This window comes from Daphnia magna, linkage group LG4, assembly GCF_020631705.1.
Source record: "Daphnia magna isolate NIES linkage group LG4, ASM2063170v1.1, whole genome shotgun sequence".
Taxonomy (NCBI): domain Eukaryota; kingdom Metazoa; phylum Arthropoda; class Branchiopoda; order Diplostraca; family Daphniidae; genus Daphnia; species Daphnia magna.
In genome coordinates this window covers 8589959-8607890 of record NC_059185.1, presented here as the reverse complement: position 1 = coordinate 8607890, position 17932 = coordinate 8589959, and the positions used below count along the sequence as shown (strand labels likewise).

The following is a 17932-nucleotide window of genomic DNA, read 5'->3' as shown; positions in this document are numbered from 1 at the left end:
CAAATCAGGTCAAATCCTGATTAGGATGAACAAATAGTCAGTGGTAAAATCAGGTTATAATCATCTTTCATATTAGCCTACCAAATATTATTAGAGATAAATCTATATAAAAATCTTACGAATAGAATGGAATAGCTTTCATCCTTTTAATATGATTTTGTCTTAGATCGTCACGTTGCAATCACATAAATAAAATCGTGTGAAGAATCACGGTGAAATCACCCAATATTCCTTAGAATAAGCATTTGGATAAAATCATGGATAAAATGATCCAATTGTAAATGATGAAATCAAGACACAATAATCACTGATAAATATAGATATAAATCATAAAGATAACATAACTAGGTTTCAACGTGATTTCCTGCCAAATCATCACGTTGTAATCACGTCAATGAAATTGCGTAAAGTAGCACAGTGCAAACGGGTGTAAATCATCCATTATTGAGTGATTAAGCATTTGGATGAAATCATGGATAAAATGATCCAATTGGGAATGAGGAAATCAAGATATAGTTATAAATGATTAATATAGATATAAATCATGATAATAAAATCACTAGAATAAGCCGCTAGTACCCCACCTAGCCGCTAGTCCTAGCTCTAAGAGCAGCTTTTCTCGCGTACCGCTCCTCACTTGTTTTTCTGCTAGAAAATTATGTGGAAACCGGGGATAGAAACTAGATAGCAAGCAAGTCAGACTACCAGAGGTGAGTCTACGGATTTCAGAGTCAGTAATGGCGGACAACTAAGACGCTCAACAGTTTGACAAGTTCTACTAGAAATTATTTCGGAAGTTTATCCTAATTGAGAATCAAGCAAAATGACGCAATTTTTGCCACCAAATCTTTTGGCTTTGTTTGCGCCACGCGATCCTCCCCCGTATTTGCCACCGGCCGACAAATTGACCCACGAGAAAAAACGAACGCCATACATTGGTATAGCTCAGTACACACATCTTTTCGAGGTTTGTGTATTTTTTTATTAACTGTTATACATTTATGCTGTTAAAAGTATTTTTCCAGTAGTTCAAATAGGTTCACAGTATGGCTTGTACTGGATGTCTGCAGGATGCTTGTGTTGAAATTTGTATTCATTACGCTTGCTTAAGCATTTTCCATATGAGTATGAGAACACCCTAATATGTTAGCTGAAAATTTATATTAAAGATGATACATTTTATAGCCATTCATTTTACATCATACATGATATAAGAAGAGTAATGTAGGTTTTAAAAACTGTAGTCTGGGGCTAGTTTTTATTCACAGCCTGTATTGGGAAATATGATGTATTTTTTAAATAAATCAAACAGGAACGCTGATTAAAATATAATGGTAAGTTAATGAATTTGGGGTGGTGCTGTATACTAGTTGTAAATGTGAGCATGTGTATGCTTTTTGATGGAAAGTTGTAGAGATTACTGTTCTTAAAAAATATGTAACAGGGTGACACAAATTGGTTAGGTTGCTCACTTTAAGGCTAAATCAAGTTGATGTTAGTTCCATTAATTAATATTGTTACCATATTCTGCCATTTTTGGGATTCTGGCAAGAAAATGCTTGTAATCTTGAATTATCTTTTTCCTCAATAGCCTTGCCTAAATATCCAATTAGTTATAAGTTTGTTTGTCTGTTGGATTGAATAACAGGGTTATGCCGAGCTCTAATTTCCTTTTAAAGAAAATATGTCATTTAACTCATTACTAGGAAATTTCTATCAAGTTGATCATAATGTTTACATTTGTTTTAGGATCCTAAAGACACGCCTCCTCCTACCAGAGCTGAAACACGCGATGAACGACGTGAAAGGAAACGCCGTGAGAAGGCCGAACAAGTTGCATATAAGTTGGAGCAAGAAATTGCCACTTGTGAGTACTAGTATGGTTGACGGGAAGATGTCACAAATCTTATAAATCCTATAATTTCTTGATATAATAGGGGACCCGCATAGCAGTGGTGTTTCTACTATGGATCCGTTCAAGACTCTCTTCGTCGCTCGCATCGTAAGTTTTCTTCATTCTTCTGAAAAATGCTGAATTAGTCCAAATAACAAGACAATGTGATGGTAGCGGGGAGGATTTTGTGTTTTGCAAGGATAATTTAGCGTGCAAAAAGATGAACCAATCGTCGTTCCAGAAATGACTAAAATCGCTATTATCACCTTCATATCGCAGCTTTTTTGTTCATACGATAAGGATATATATATTTAAGCATGAATCGATTCGTAAATCTATTGCAATTTTCTTTCTTTTTTTTTCCTCGTTTTGTCATGCTTTATTGTGGGGAAAATTTTGCTTATAACAATGAGTTAAGTAAAAGGCCGCTTTGATTTTGACAAATTTAGCTATCGGTATCAGATCAAATTTGAAGTGTGTATTTTATATTGTTTGCTGATTATTAATACTTGTTTTCAATTCTTAGAATTTCGACACCTCCGAATCCAAATTACGCAGGGAATTTGAAGTATATGGTGTCGTTCGGAAGGTAATTACAAAAAAATATAACGCAACAAATTTGGTTTATTTACTTATAGCCTGTTTTACTTTAGATTGTCCTGGTGCATGACAAGAGGACAAGCAAACCACGCGGATATGCGTTCATTGAATATGAACATGAGCGGGATATGCATTGTAAGTATTCCGTTTCGTTTCGTTCTTAAGACTTGTAACGACTGGGATGACGGGTATACAAGTGAAGCCTGCGATAGCTTTCACTGTTAAAATAATAATTCGTTCTCCACCTAATTGCATAACGGAAAGGGGAGGGTGGGGGGAGAATCTATGATTGAGTTGTACCTTAAAGTTTTCCTATATTTCATTTTGTCGTTTCCGGTCATAGCCGCGGCCTCCGACTATTTGGACGGTCATGTGGCCTTTGTCGCTTTTTGTCTCTTGATGCTAGGTTTGTATGGTCAATCGGTAAGGTTTCGTATAGTTTACGTTAAGCAAAAATCCCTTTGAAATCGACTGCAGGTTTACGTAGCTTCAAAGACCAAAATCTTTTTTTCTTTCAATTTCTCCCCTTTGGCGGTAGTAAGTATCCTGGTAAGTCGGTTACTAGGCATTCTAGCTACACTAAACTTAGGGCCATTTCATATGATCAGATTCTTCGGATGCTGCTGCGCGTTTAGAGGATTTAACAGGTAATAATAGAAAGGCAGCTTGATGAAGAGGGGAATCAATCTACTTCTGTGGTTGACTTCGCGGATCGGTCATAGGATCTATCTGGATATTGTGTGTACAAAATTTGCAATTTAGCCGAAAACCGGTAAACGGCGTTCGCGATGTTTTTTTTGAATTGCCTTTCTTTTTTCCAGAAGTGGTATGATTGGTCGTATTTGGAATGGTTACAGTTTACGTTATTTCTAATATTTTGATAGTAAGTATTTTCGAAATCGCTGGGAGGGGTAGGTAATGGAATTCCTTCGGTAGGTGTGCTGGGTGTGTGAAACTAATTGTTGGTAATCTCCTTCTCCATGTTGTATACGCTGAATTTTCCGTCTTTTCTGCCTGCTGTTTTTCCTGCACTTGCGGCTCCCTCCATTTGCTGCCGACGCCGAAATATTTGTTTGATGTATTTTTTGAATACTCAGCTGCATACAAACACGCCGATGGAAAGAAGATTGACGGCCGGCGTGTCCTTGTAGACGTGGAAAGAGCGCGTACTGTCAAAGGTAACCACCTTGCTTGTGAATCCTGTCTTCATTTGATTTACGCACATTTCATTCGAACTCATTCATATAGCATATTATTACACGAAACTTAATTTTCTATCTGTGTCGTAGGTTGGCTTCCTCGGCGCCTGGGCGGAGGTCTGGGCGGTACTCGTCGCGGCGGGCCGGATGTTAACGTTAAACATTCAGGTCGAGAAGACAATGAGCGTGAAAGGCAACGGTATTTGGATCGAGAAAGGGAAAGAGAGCGTGGTGTACCAGAACGGGCTGAAAGAGATAGGGGTCAAGAAAGGGAAAGAGATAGGGAACGGGATAGAGATAGGGGTGCGGATCGTGAAAAAGAAAGAGATCGTGACCGTCGCCGAAGATCAAGAAGGTAATGCTCACATTTCTTATAATTTACCAATTTCGCCTTTTCACTCTTTGATTAGTCGTGAAAGGAAACGTACGCGAAGGAGTGAGGACAGAGGTGATGTATCGGTGAGTGCGTCTGAGAATAATGGGCCTGCAACATCTGGTGATGAACGCCGTAAAGATAAAGACAAGGAGAGAGATAAAGAAAGGAGGAGATCGCGCTCTCGGGATCACGAGAGGCGGAAACGTTCTAGAAGGTACTTGCTTTGTTATTGACTTTCAATATCAAATTAACCAATGAAATTTATAGTCGAGATCGGAAAAGACTGCGCCGAAATGATGGCCATATTGACGGTTCTTTGGGAGGTTCAGAGAATGCTGTTCAAGTCGCTTCGGGTGACGAACGTCGTAGGGAAAAAGATCGAGTCAAAGACAAAAGCAAGGAACGCCGCGAACGCCGTGACAGATACAAGGACAAGTAAGTTAAATTGGTTGTAAATCTGCGTTTCCCAGTTTGATAAATTTTTGCTCAGGGAAAGAGAGCGTCGGGATTACGTTCGAGAAGACGGTGAGCAAGTCCGAGTAAAGGAAGAGCCAATTGATGGTATGTATTATGATACACAACATACACCAAACGTTAGTAATATCAAAACTTTATCCATTTTTAGACTATGATTACTCGGCTCAACAATACGAAGGGTATGGTCAGTACGATCCCGAAAACATAAAATACGAAGTTGAAGAGTCGCAATTCCAGACTGAAGAATACTAGCGTATTTTTTTTATAGCAGTAACTTGTCTGTGTATCTTTAAGACTTAAAACTTCATATCTTTTTTTAATGAGGTGAGTATGAATGATGTAAGGTAATGTATGCGTTTGTTTATCAACATACAACGGGAATAAACGCCATTCAAATAATCTAAATTTTAAAATTTCATGGAAACGCAAAAAAAAAAAAAGATCGTTTATCCAGGTTATTTATTTATTAATCAAATTGTTTATTAATGTTAAAAATTCAAGTGATATTCGCAAAACTATTCTTTTTTCCCACTATTTGCATCTGGTACCCACAGTCCCGAATCCACACATCTTTTCATGTGATAACGTGCCTCTTCTTCTGGTAAAGTTGAAATTGCTTGCTGAAGAAGTTCAATGTTTTGTGTCTCAAAACATTCTTTAAGCACCTAATCACAATAATTAACAGTCCGCTGAAAACATTTTGCAAATCAAATAATCTTACCTGCGGTAAACTTTCAAACACCTCGACAGGATCCAATCCACCTGGCCCGAGGCGATTTTTTCTCTCCTCCTCTTCTGCCTCGGTTACAGCAGCTTCGATTTTCTCTTTGGCACGCCTCTGTATGCGTTCTTTGAAAGCTTTGAGTTCATCTTCAAATCCTTTACGATATTCCACATCGGCTATTTGGATTCTTAAAAATTCAAAGATTAGTCATAAATTTTTAAAGATGAATAAACATAACAAAATCCAAGATACTTAGAGAAAAATGATGAGACACACGATCTTGGATCTCGATTAAGGTGTCTAGATAATTCCAGAATGAATTGCATGCAAATGCACTGATGAGCTACGTGTTCCATCAAACTAGTTTTCTCTTCCATTTCCAAATTAATACACCAAATTACTAGGTAATTTGCTGTTTCTTCACAAACAAGATCAGGATTTTCTTGAAGGAATCGTTTACTATCATCATATTTTTGTAGCATTCCATATGCTTTTAGATTTTTCTCATGCTTCTTGAAAAATTCTCTGGTTTTAATTTCCTTTTCTTCATCAGTGAGTTCCACTTGTTTCTTAGGTTGACCAACATTCACCACAGTTTTCGAAAATCCAGGTTGACTAATTGTATCTACATTCCTTTACCCAAGGACAGATAGCATTATTAAAATTATAAATACTGTACCAGCCATGAATGAGCCAGAATGATTTACTAATATCCCGTAACTCAATTAATAAAATAATGTATTAATTAATTCTATACCATGGCATTAGCTTTTCCTTTTTCTTCATTTGTTCTTCATGGTCTTCTAGTGCAATTCTTTTCACCTCAAGTTCTTCCAACTGCTTCTTCAAATCAGACAAATCAGTGCCATCTTTCTGAGCCTGTTCATATTTGATTTTAGTCTCTTTCAGTTTAGCGGTATTCCTGGGAGCAAGAGCAAAAGTAACACATTAGCTCTTAATAAACTTCAAAGCCACAGTAAATTGAAATGGCAACAAAGAAATCAAGAAGACCGTCTTAAGTAAGAACCATCCCATCTCTAAGTGAATACATTTGAAGAGATATTTACTCATTCTTTTCTTTGAGAAACATGGCTTTTTCTTGTTCCATTTCTTTCATTTTTTCTACCCTAGCTTCATGTCTCCATTTGAACAAGGATGGTGTGTCCACATTAGGATGGGTATCATCCTCATCATCAGATATCTGTAGACAATAAAACGTCCAGTTAGAAAAACAATTTTTTTCAAGACAATATAGATTTCAAATTTCAGCAAAGAAAAATTATGTAAAGTAAAAGAAGAAGCAATAGTAACTTACCTCAATGTTTTTCCACTTACTATAGTCAACCATTTTCGCAATACTAAAATCAATCGAAGTTGCTAGAAACTGACAGATTCGAAACGTCTTCCGCTTAGGTCGTATGGCTCCGATAGATGGCGTTACGTGTGTTAGAGACTGTCCAGAACTCCAGACTGTCGCTGTTATCTTGTTATCTTTCCGCTGTGATTGCGTACAGTATCCTGCACAAAAATCCGAACACCGATTTAATTTTTTAAAGCCACCTATTGGCGGGGTAAAGGGTTTTTTGTTTGTTTTTCTTTAAGAGGGAGGGTAGACGGGGTGACGGACACATAAGGCAGGGTTGGGTAAGTCTAGAATTTTTTTAATGCCTTAAGCTATTACGCTTTAAGGCAAGTAACAGGTCGGGACATTTTGCAACCCCCAGGGTGATGTGTTTTTTTTAAACGACAGTTGGAAATGTTGGATTTAGGCTCTGTAATATTCTTTACCCAAAATAAATTACACAGCTGCCTGTGCACAATTTTGTCGATACTGATGGCATATGTGTAGAGCCTCTAATTGCGACGGCGGAATTCAGTGTTTGATTCCCGATAAAGAATTGCAATATATTAGGTATCTTTATAATATTGTTCATTCGCATATGCTGGGAATATTATTTTTCTTAGAACGAAGTAAATTATTATTTTTTTAAGTTATTTAATAAACAAAAAAAAAGCACATATAGCTCAATGAAAATTTGTTTTATATATGAACGAGAATTCCTCGTAAGATAACCACAATAATTTATCACCTCAACTGAAATCGAAAACCGATCTCCAGCATCCCATTCAGAAACGCTACACCTACGCCATTGACAACAACGTAAACATTTACAGGCAGCTGGAAGATAAGCTAAATTGTTTCGGTAAGCAACATTACCAAGCCCAAGCCCTAAATTTCCAACAGTCGTTTAAAAAAACACACCACCCTAGGGGTTGCAAAAATGTCCTGACCTGTAACTTGCCTTAAAGCATAATACCTTAAGGCATTTTTTTTTAAATGTCTAGACTTACCCAACCCTGTCCTGTCGTGTCCATCACCCTTAACCCTCCCCCTTAAAAAAAACAAAAAACCCGCTACGCCGCCAATAGGTGGCTTTAAAAAAATTAAATCGGTGTTCGGATTTTTGTGCAGGATACTGTACATACTAGGGGTCCTCTCTGCGTTCGGAAAGTTCCCGATAGGGCTGGGGCTGTTTCTTTTGCTTGCACATGGTTCACGCGGTTCACGCGTTTTCTGGGTGTAGCATTCGAAAGAAACACTTTTGACAGAATCCCTATCAGGAAACAAGTGAAGACGAATTCCTTTCCTTCACTGCTTTTTCTAACGTTTCCTCTGCTGGATTGCACTACAACTACGAAACAAGTGTGTTCTTCATTCTCATTCTCATGTTCCGTCTGATTGTGCGTGTTGCGTCATACAGTCACTACGGCTATATATAGTTACTCATAGCAAATGTTCCAGTCTTATGTTCCTTATGTCAACTTATATGTATTTCATAGACGTCTAGATCGGTACAAGTATAGACACACCGCAAGAATAAAAAACGTTACAATGAATTCGCCAAAAAAATGAAAATATGGAAAACACAGTAGGGGAGAACGGGGTCAACTTGGACACGGGTCATATTGGACAAAGACCCTAAGTGCTACATGTTATGGAATAAAAAATTTTTTTTTAAATTTTTGTATAGACTGCAATGTTTAACGTTCTAGAAAAAATATTGATTAAAATCGAATCATTATTGTTCTTGTTATCGCAGAATTAAAAAAATGGCCCTGTTTGATGTAATATTCTTCCCTATTACTGTAAGCATTTTTAAAGTGAAAAACCCTACAAATGAATAAAATAATGATATGTGAAATAGCCAATTCATTTCTTTAATGATTGATAAAAAACTTAAATTTTAATGCCTTTCCAGTGTTAAGTTATTAACGAAATACTAAATAGCACCGGGTTGGGTCATTTTGGACACACAGTTTTGGGGTCATATCGGACAACTTCGATATTGGAGTGGGAGGTGCTTGTGGAGAAGCCATATACGTAAAAATAAGATATCGATTACAAATCGATACTCGATACTCTGTTAAGCCCTCCCATTTTACTCTACCCGCCTACAAATTGTCCATTTCAGCCCCCTATTTCGTAAAAATGACATAACTCTATTTTTCATTTCTATTGCAAATATTTCAATATGAATGAAGAAAATATTGAATAAGCAGTCTACCCATATTTTTTAAAATTTATTTTATGTCTCCTTATGAGGAAAACTGGCAGTGTCCAATCTCACACCGTCCCTGTCCAGTTTCACCCCACCGTTTAAATAAAAACTAAAAAAAACCGACTTCATTAAAATCCTTATAACTCGTTTATTTTCAGACTTCAAAAATACAAAAAATTGTGGAGTTACCCAAGAAGGTGCTGCACCATTAACTAAAAATAAATATTAGAAAAAAAACATAGAAATCTAAATAAAGAGGAAAGAAATTTTTTGTCCAGTTTAACCCCGTTCTCCCCTACACTTCACAAATTGAAACGCGAGCTAACGGCTATAAACGATTCCGAATAGACGCAACTGCACCCTTCCCGAGCCTTGGCAAAGAGCAGCCACTCGGGAAAAGCAAAGTTTGTCGCTTGAGCCACGTTCAAGCCGGAATTCACCACAAAATGGAAGACGCCTGGGAAAGTGATGATGTAATCCCCCTTACACTGCTTGAAGCAGTGCAAGGGGATCGGCGGATCGTTTGCCTTAAAGAGTTGTGGCATAACTAAAAAATATTTGTGCCTAAACGTATGTAATGAAGATAAGTGTAGAAAGTAGTAGAATTGAAGTGTAACTTACAGTTCTGCAGATCGGCATTCTTCGTAAAAACTAGGAATGTTTTTACGGAAGAATTCCTTGAGCAGCACGCCGTATTTCTCGGCCACCCTAAGTAAAAGGAAAATTAGTGAAACAATGAGTATGAGTTATTGGGAAAAATAAGGTAAAAAAAGAATACTTACACCACCCAGTACTTCGGTTTTCCACTGTGATGGTAATTGATGGGCGGCAAATTAACGTTTTCAACATGCCACCCTGTGTAGCTCATGGCGTGGCCCAATAGCAATTGGCATGTGTTAATACCAGGCATCTTGTTGTCCGGATTGTGCATGTCGCGAAATTCTTCTTTGAGAAACGGTAGAAACGTTTTATTCAACGGTGTTAAATGCCTAAACATAAGCGGGCGCAATGGAAACAGTTAATGATTAAAATGAAATACACCAATAATAGTACTTACCAGTCAAAAGTGGTTTCCTTTGGAAAAAGTGAAAAATCTTTGTCGAACACGTAGGAAGGGAAACCCTTCTTTCTCCGTTTTTCCTGAAGAACTCCCCTGAACATACGAAACATTTTGTTCCAAAAAATGGTTGGTCCAGGAAAGTCCAAAGTTTCTTGGGAATCAAATTTTTCGCATTTCTTCACGAAGTTTTCGTACGAACACGGTTTATCTTTTTTGTCCGTAATCAGAAAGAACCCTGGACCGAATTGTTTGAAAACATTACAATGATTACTTTCACTTTTATGTACAATCGTAAAAGCAACCTAACTTCGGAATGTTGCTCATACTCAAATTGTATGTGTGGGCAGACCTTCTCCTTCGCCAGTTCTCCAATTTTGAGGGAATAATCCGGTATGCCTTGCGGTGTGACACAAACAGCACCACACTGTTGGGCATACTTCTTGAAGATCTTGGCTGTAAAAGTTTTAAAATCCCTAAACTCGTTACTGGGAGGAGTGAGTTTGACTCCTCGTTTTCCAGGATTCCTGCAAAAAAAACAAATCGTTCATAAAATTTGTATTGTAACATAAGAAAGCATTCTAAAGAATTGCCACTTACGGATAGAGCACAGACGTTCAAATTCGTCGAGTCCAGCCGACGAATCCTGCCAGGTCTTCCGTTGTAGGCAATCCGTGTACTTATGCCCTTGTTCATTGCAGAAATAGCAAACCGGCTGTACTCGTTTTGGACAATCTTTCTTAATGTGGCCAGGCTTGCTACAGACGTAGCACAATCTCCCTGTTGAATGCATTAGAGAAAGTTAGAAGTATACAATAACAAATTAAAAGCTCAAATAAAAGAAAAATACCTTGTGGTACAAACGCTGACGTGTTGGAAGCGGTGCCAGGAGTAGGAAACCGACGCCATTGTTGATTGGCAGATGCCGTGAAACAATGGCCGGTTGCCTGTTCCGGCCGGAAATTGTATGGATGATAGCACGAATCGTAAGCAACCGCTGGAGGGAATCCAACCTGTTGACCGTATCCAACCTGTTGACTGTATCCAACCTGTTGACTGTATCCAACCTGCGGATTAAAGTGTTGGTCGAAAACAATTCTTGAACTGAATTCGAAATGCGGAGTCATTCCACTAAGCGCATTGATCCGCGTGTCGGAAACAACCCGTGGGTAATATCCAGTCGAAACACCATTCCAATCGCCGAAACGGACATCACCACGTTGTCCATCTCTTGACGTACCTAATACATAAAGGATTACAATATCATTCGTTAAAAATAAATGAACTTGCACACGAGTGATTGAAACAAACCATCACAAGGGCACGGACGAATAACTGAAACTACCACAAGGGTACACACCAGTGATTGATACTACTACCACAAAGGTAAAGAAACTTAACTTATACTACTACCACAAGGGCATACACGAATAACTTATGCTACCACCACAAGTGCATACAAGAGTGATTCAAACTACCGCCACAAGGGCACACACGAGTGACTTATACGACCGCCACAAGGGCACACACGAGTAACTTATGCTACCACCACAAGGGCACAAACGAGTAACTTAAACTACCACCACAAGGCCGCACACCAGTCATTTATACTGCTACTACGAGGGTAAAGAAAATTAACCTAGACTACTACCACAAGGGCATACACGAGTGACTTATACTATTACCACAAGGGCACAGACAGTTTACTTATATTACTACCACAAGGGCACACACGAGTAACTTATGCTACCACCACAAAGGCACACACCAGTGACTTATACTACTACCACAAGAGCACACACGAGTAACTTATTATACTACCACAAGGGCACGGACAGTTAACTTACACTATTCCCACAAAGGCACAGACGAACAACTTATAGGTACAAGCACAGCAGCACGGATGACTAACACAATAAGGAAACGATGAAAGAGTAGGGGAGACCGGGGCTAGTCCGGACGGATTTCTAAAATCGATTACATATATTATACCGGAAGAGGTATTTTACATTTATGTGCGTCATTTCATTCATCTTTCTTTTCTCTATATGCAGTATTTTTTTCAAGAATAACATAAAATTTATAGATAAGGTAATTTTTAAAAACAATATTTGTAAATATTTCCAACTCGATTTTCAACCAGGGTAATTTCGGACAAACACCGGGTTACTCCGGACAACTTCGTTTACTCCCGTACGCTTCATTTTAAAATTATAAAAATAATACATTCAAGTAGACAAATTACAATTCTATCATGACATGTATTTTCTGGGTTAAAATTAGGTTTGTAGGTGTTAATTATCACATATTAGGTCGAGTTTTTAATTTTGGGACACGGCCAGAACGGAGTTGGTCGTTGAATAAGAATAGGATCTGGTTGATACAAGGGGTCAATATCTAAATCTCCCTCCTCCATGAGCGCCAAGATGTTTTCATCAGCTTCTAGATCTAAGCTACGCTTAATCCGTTTCCTCGACTTCTCCATTTGAGAAGCTGGAAGCTGTTGTGCTCTCCGATTAGCAGCATCCTCGATGGCATTTTTCTCTGGGGTGTCGGTTAATATTCTTGTGCGCCCTGGCGTCCTTCTTCTTCCTTCAGTTGAAGCCGGAGAAATTTGGGGAAATGGCCTTAAGGTACTAGGGAGAACGACAGCTACAGTTCCGGCGCCAGAAGTTCCATCCGAAAGAGGTGCCGCTATAGATTCGGCCAATGCCAGATATGGTCGAATCTCTTCGGCTATGATCCTTGAATTAAGCATAATACCGGAGGTTTCTGCAATAACAGAATCAAAATTTTCTAAACCTACTCACGCAAATATTATTTAGTTAAAATTATAAAGATAGAACACTTTTTACCAATCGGTCGATCTGTTGAAAATGAAGGTAAAAAGGCTGATGCGGGGAAAATGTTGCGATTAAACGGTGAGATTCCGCTATTTTTAAATCCGGCAATAATATTAGCCGGCGTGAATGAAGCGAGATACGGCAGACGGCTCAATTCAGCCACATCATGAATGGTGATTCTTTTACCAGGATGTTGCAGCATCCAGTCGTTAAATGCTTGCTTTAAAGCCGATTTAAAGGGACCAAACACCGTGATGTCTAGAGGCTGAAGGCGATGAGAACAATGAGGAGGAAATGTTAAAAGATGTATGCCGTTCTCTTTCGCAAACTTGATCACGCTGAAATCTAGATGACTGCTGTGATTGTCAAGAATCAGAACAATGGGATTGTTGATAGAAAAATCAACACGAGTCTTAAAATGTTTAAGAGCTCGCAAAAACGTTTCCCCGTTGATCCAACCAGAAGGATGGGCAAGGCCCAGACATCCTGGTGGGCCGTGAATGGACATGGAAGCAAGAAAATTTTTGCGTGGAAATATGAAAACAGGTGGGCAGTGAGTTCCAGCAGCACAGATGAATGCCAGCATCGTTGTGTTCACTCCTCGTTCAGCGGAAACAGTTTGTTGCACTTGTTTCATACCCTTAGTAGCGATAACTTTAGGAGGCGCCAAGACAGTTGGGATCCCCGTTTCATCGGCGTTCCAAATCCGGGCAGGTGAAAGACCAAATCTAATCAATAATTCCATAAGAAGATTGAAAAATTGTGCAACAACCGGCGCGTTGAATCCACTAGCCCTAGCTTGACTGGTCGCTTCTGGTGCACGGATAGAAAGCGTAACATTTCTCTTCATAAACGCAGAAAACCAGTCTTCGGATGCCTTTCCGTTTTCAGTCCAGTTAGGCGGAACGGCTATCTTGTTGGCAACGGCGAAATTGAAAGCTAGTTCTCTTGTTTGGCTAGGGGTCAGTCCTTGGCTCATTAAAGAGCAAGTCTTTAAATATGAAACTAATTCATTTTCAAGCGCAATTGAAAAAATCTGACGGGAATGTTGTTCGCGTCTCACGGGTTCAAATTCTTGTGGAGCGCGCCCGTTTACGCGAAACCTTTTTACGTAATCCCCCAAAGTAGATTTTTTCAATCCAAACTGTGTGCTTGCTGTTCTGATACTCATTTTGCCAGTAAGCACCTCGGTCAATGCAAGTCGAAGGTCTTCTTCCGTAGCAGGTGGATTGGTTCGCTTCGGTTTGTACGTGCGAACCATCTGTAAAAAAATACATAGTCGGTTAATATGCTGAAATAATCGCAAAATTAGACCCAAAGTGTATGACGTCATACCTTGAAACACAATTGTAGAGTAAAAATCACCAAATCGGTGATAAAACAATGAAGTAGGCTACGTGGATGTTGACTGGATCGATGAGATTCACAGAATGAAGCATCTTGCAATATAGTGTCTTCCTTATGAAGGGAGAATTGTCATTGCACATGATTGAAGGTTGATCGCTCGATAGCCGTCAGTCTGTCATTTTCAAACACTAATCACTAACAAGCCACTTGAATTCTGTGCACAAACCGCCGCATCGTACCCGTGTAGCCATCATCGGCGCTTCCCCTCCGCGCGTCCGGACTTACCCCTGACTACACTGTCCGAACTTCCCCAAGAGGGGATTTCAAAGAAATTTTTTTTTTCTGAAACAAATAAACATAAAAAAAATATTCTGAGAAAACAAAAACGTGTTAAAATGAACCGTGCACTGTTATGATTATTTTAAAAAGCGTCGGTTGAATGGTTAGGGGACAGCAAGAAAAAAATATCGGACCAAACATAGTTTTTGTGACCCATAAAATTTTTTTTTATTCATAACTCGAAAAAAAATTTTATGAATGATACACAAATTTATCCCAAAACGCGGGTACAGCATGGCAACAATATACATCAATTTCGAAATTTTAAATAAAATTGGATGTGAAAAAACCAAGTTGTCCGAAGTAACCCCTGTCCGGGTTAGCCCCGGTCTCCCCTATTACAACTTACCAAATTGGTCACCATCAGCATTGTGATCCATGATAACTTTACTTCGGCAACAGCAACTATCACCACACTAACCTGCAATAAATAATCAAGACAACATCAAGACAAAATAATACCAATCATTTCAAGACAATTACCTGTGTAAGAAAATCCGTGCAAATCTAAATCCTTCCAAAACAATTGTAGGTGACACGAAAAATATACAATGTGTCCCTTCTCCTGTTGAATACAAGTGAATTGGAAATAAAAATCAATTATATATAATTTATACATTTAAAAAATGCATTCAAACTTACGTGGTGTAGTCAGTAGAACCTGAGAAGTTGAAAACACAACAAATTTGGAATTTTGGATTTGAAAAGGCAAAACAAACAAGAACGTTTGGCGAACAGCTTACGTTTGGTTAACACAAATGGCGCACTAGGTGAGTCCCTAAACACACTAAAAATTTCATCATGGCGTCTAAGGAAGAAGTCATGACTACTCAAAGTCTTCAACAAACCCGACTTCCATTACCCACCAGTAATTTAACATAGCAACCATTTAAAAACAAATAACTCCTTGTCACTTGTCGTTGTTTTATACTGACCAAAAAATTTATTTGTTCGTCTTACTGCAATACAGTATCATAAGTCAAGAAGAAACAAGGAAATTCATTGTATCAAGGGGGACAATCAGAGCTAAATTTTTTTCTTTCAATTTCTTCAAAAACAGTCCCCATCACGCTTATAACATGTCCAGATATTAAAAGCTCTGTGTCAATAATATCAATAACATCATACTTTTGTAATGTAAGATAGTTAAAGCTCCTTTTGGATAATCTGTTAACGATTATTTCATCTTGACACGTTTCAGTTGACCATTGAGTTGTGCTGCAACGTAACAACCAGAGAAGCAATTGCAACTAACTATTGTGCAATTAAATAAAACACGGTAGGATCTGCCACTCTCATTTCTTACGAGACCTGAGATAAGAAATAAACTTCAGGTGAATAATACAACAATTTGATGTAATCAACAATTGAAGATTCATACCCGATGAAGCTATAACTAAGATTTAAAACCACTGGAATCAAATCGTTACTGCTGACCAAGCGATCTTCTTCTTCAATGGATTGGATCCATTCGAGAAACACTCTGTACTGAGTGTCATCTCCTTTTTCTTGGTCAGGATCAATAGATTCTCAACAAGTGCCTAGAGGTAAGTGGTGCAAATTGAGACATAATTAGATAGGAATTTCGACCAACTAGAAAGCTGAAGAGACTCACCTTTGCAAACAAAGTTAGCATCACCACTGCTTTGCTGTTTGTCTACCGGTTCTTCGAGACGGTCACTGCTATTTTCCACTTGCGTATTCCGATTTCAGCCCACCCGCATGAATACCAAAACAACCTTAAGTTTAATTGGGCGACGGAAATAGAAAAATATGACTATATTGACAAATTTTCCCTTTTCACTAAATCCTTACCATTGACAGATAACGCCCGAGCGTCGGACGCTTACGACCCTGTCAGTGTTTCATACACGGATAACGCGTGACGACGGGATATAATTTTTTTCCCCCAGCTGATTCATTGCATTGCGAACATCTGACCCCCTTCCCACCAGAGTAAACTCAACGCAATATCCAAGCTTAACGAAAGAAGTGTCTAGATTTTAAAAATACAACTCGGCCGTACTGGTATGAATGTCCAACGGCTACCATTGCTTGTCCAGGACATCATTTCGTACCACGTAGCTGGGACGTTGCTGAACCTAGCTTCTTGATAAGAAAAACTATAGATGTTCCAGCAATTTCCTCCTATTTTACGAAACCTTTGTGTTTAGAAGCGATCATAAAGCATCCATTCGATTCGAAGTTCCATCACTAAATCATGTCATGTGAAATCAGTATCAAACAGTAAAGGTGCTACAAATACATCTGAAATTGTCAAGTAGTAGTACATGAAGAATTTTGGCTACATAAAAAAAAACGCATTTGGAGATCGACTTTTCCGTCGTATGCTATTTCCCCGTCACTGATAACCCATTTGAAACACCATTTTCTCTTTTCCAACATGAACACTATCGGCTAATAACATCAATTGGCGATACATTCTAATTCTTATGAATTCTAACGTAATTTGGTCGTTGCTGGGGTTAAAAATCATACCCTGATTCTGAAAACTATACGTTGCTGCAGTATTCGTCTGTTATTACAAGTGTGCTGACAACGAAGTAAAAAAAAAAACACTCTCGTCGTTTCCATCGCTATTACCACAACCATGGGAAACCTCTCTCAACTAAAAAATCTACTTTATAGCGACTTCGATTCCATTCGTGCTGGAAACGACACGTATCATTTTATGTTGTACAAAACTTGTATTTCTAACGTTTTAACGTTGTTCTCAAATTCGTTTCTAGCACCAATTTGATGGCACGTCTTACATTTCAGTCAACTAGAACAAATTCAGATGGAACAAGCCATTTTATGCAGAATTGGATAGATTGTTTTGGAGTTGAATTCCGCGGCTATGCCTGCAACACCGTTTCGAGCGTCGCTAACGATTCATTAAAGGTAGTTTTCATACCACTTAACATCTGTTATTAAATATTCATTCCAATAAAAAATTTATTCACTAAATCTATGCTGCTTTCCTACTTTTACTCTTTCCAATCATTGTTTCAGATAGGGCAAATTTATATCATTACTAGTGCCACCGTTTTTTACATACGACGCGGAAACTTAACTCGGATTGAACACATTAAAAAAATGCAGATCAACGATTACACAACAGTATGGCTTTAACATTACATTGAATTTATTTTAATCTCATTACTCAAAAACTTTTATACTTCAACCATTGTCTCAGATCATCCGCGTGGCAGATGAACTAAGCCTTCGTTTACAATTCCCCCATATCCAATTTTCTTACGTCGATCAACATTTCATCGTTGACGACTGTCAATTACGTCACACTATTGGTACTACGTCTTCTATTTCTCTTCTGTGCTTGTGACTCACAATTCAACTCACAATACCAATTTTCTCCTCCCAATTTCGTATAGACATCATTGGAATTTTCTCATTTATGTCATTCGAAACAAGTGTAATGCAAGTTTACACTAAAAAGGCACATGTAAGTAACCAATTCAGAATTGATTCAGCAGACATGTACTAAGATTTTCA

At 38.4% G+C, this 17932-nt stretch overlaps 3 protein-coding genes across 3 annotated transcripts; 1 reads left to right on the top strand and 2 right to left on the bottom strand.

Annotated features, from left to right (window-relative positions):
• Positions 1-682: 682 nt before the first annotated feature.
• LOC116920900 (U1 small nuclear ribonucleoprotein 70 kDa) lies at positions 683-4945 on the top strand. Its single transcript, XM_032927068.2, has 11 exons — positions 683-967; positions 1750-1867; positions 1938-2002; positions 2421-2483; positions 2548-2629; positions 3592-3672; positions 3784-4048; positions 4104-4283; positions 4337-4504; positions 4560-4630; positions 4695-4945. The coding sequence occupies exons 1-11, from the start codon at positions 824-826 to the stop codon at positions 4796-4798; spliced, it is 1341 nt and encodes a 446-aa protein (XP_032782959.2). The 5' UTR covers positions 683-823; the 3' UTR covers positions 4799-4945.
• A 43-nt stretch (positions 4946-4988) lies between these two features.
• Positions 4989-6765, bottom strand: LOC116920901 (hsp90 co-chaperone Cdc37). Its single transcript, XM_032927069.2, has 6 exons — positions 6586-6765; positions 6338-6471; positions 6028-6192; positions 5523-5903; positions 5268-5457; positions 4989-5211 (listed from the first exon to the last, which is right to left on the bottom strand). The coding sequence occupies exons 1-6, from the start codon at positions 6616-6618 to the stop codon at positions 5062-5064; spliced, it is 1053 nt and encodes a 350-aa protein (XP_032782960.1). The 5' UTR covers positions 6619-6765; the 3' UTR covers positions 4989-5061.
• Positions 6766-9132: 2367 nt separating this feature from the next.
• Positions 9133-9806, bottom strand: LOC116935659 (lysine-specific demethylase 4E-like). Its single transcript, XM_045172613.1, has 3 exons — positions 9613-9806; positions 9452-9538; positions 9133-9394 (listed from the first exon to the last, which is right to left on the bottom strand). The coding sequence occupies exons 1-3, from the start codon at positions 9759-9761 to the stop codon at positions 9133-9135; spliced, it is 498 nt and encodes a 165-aa protein (XP_045028548.1). The 5' UTR covers positions 9762-9806.
• Positions 9807-17932: the final 8126 nt, after the last annotated feature.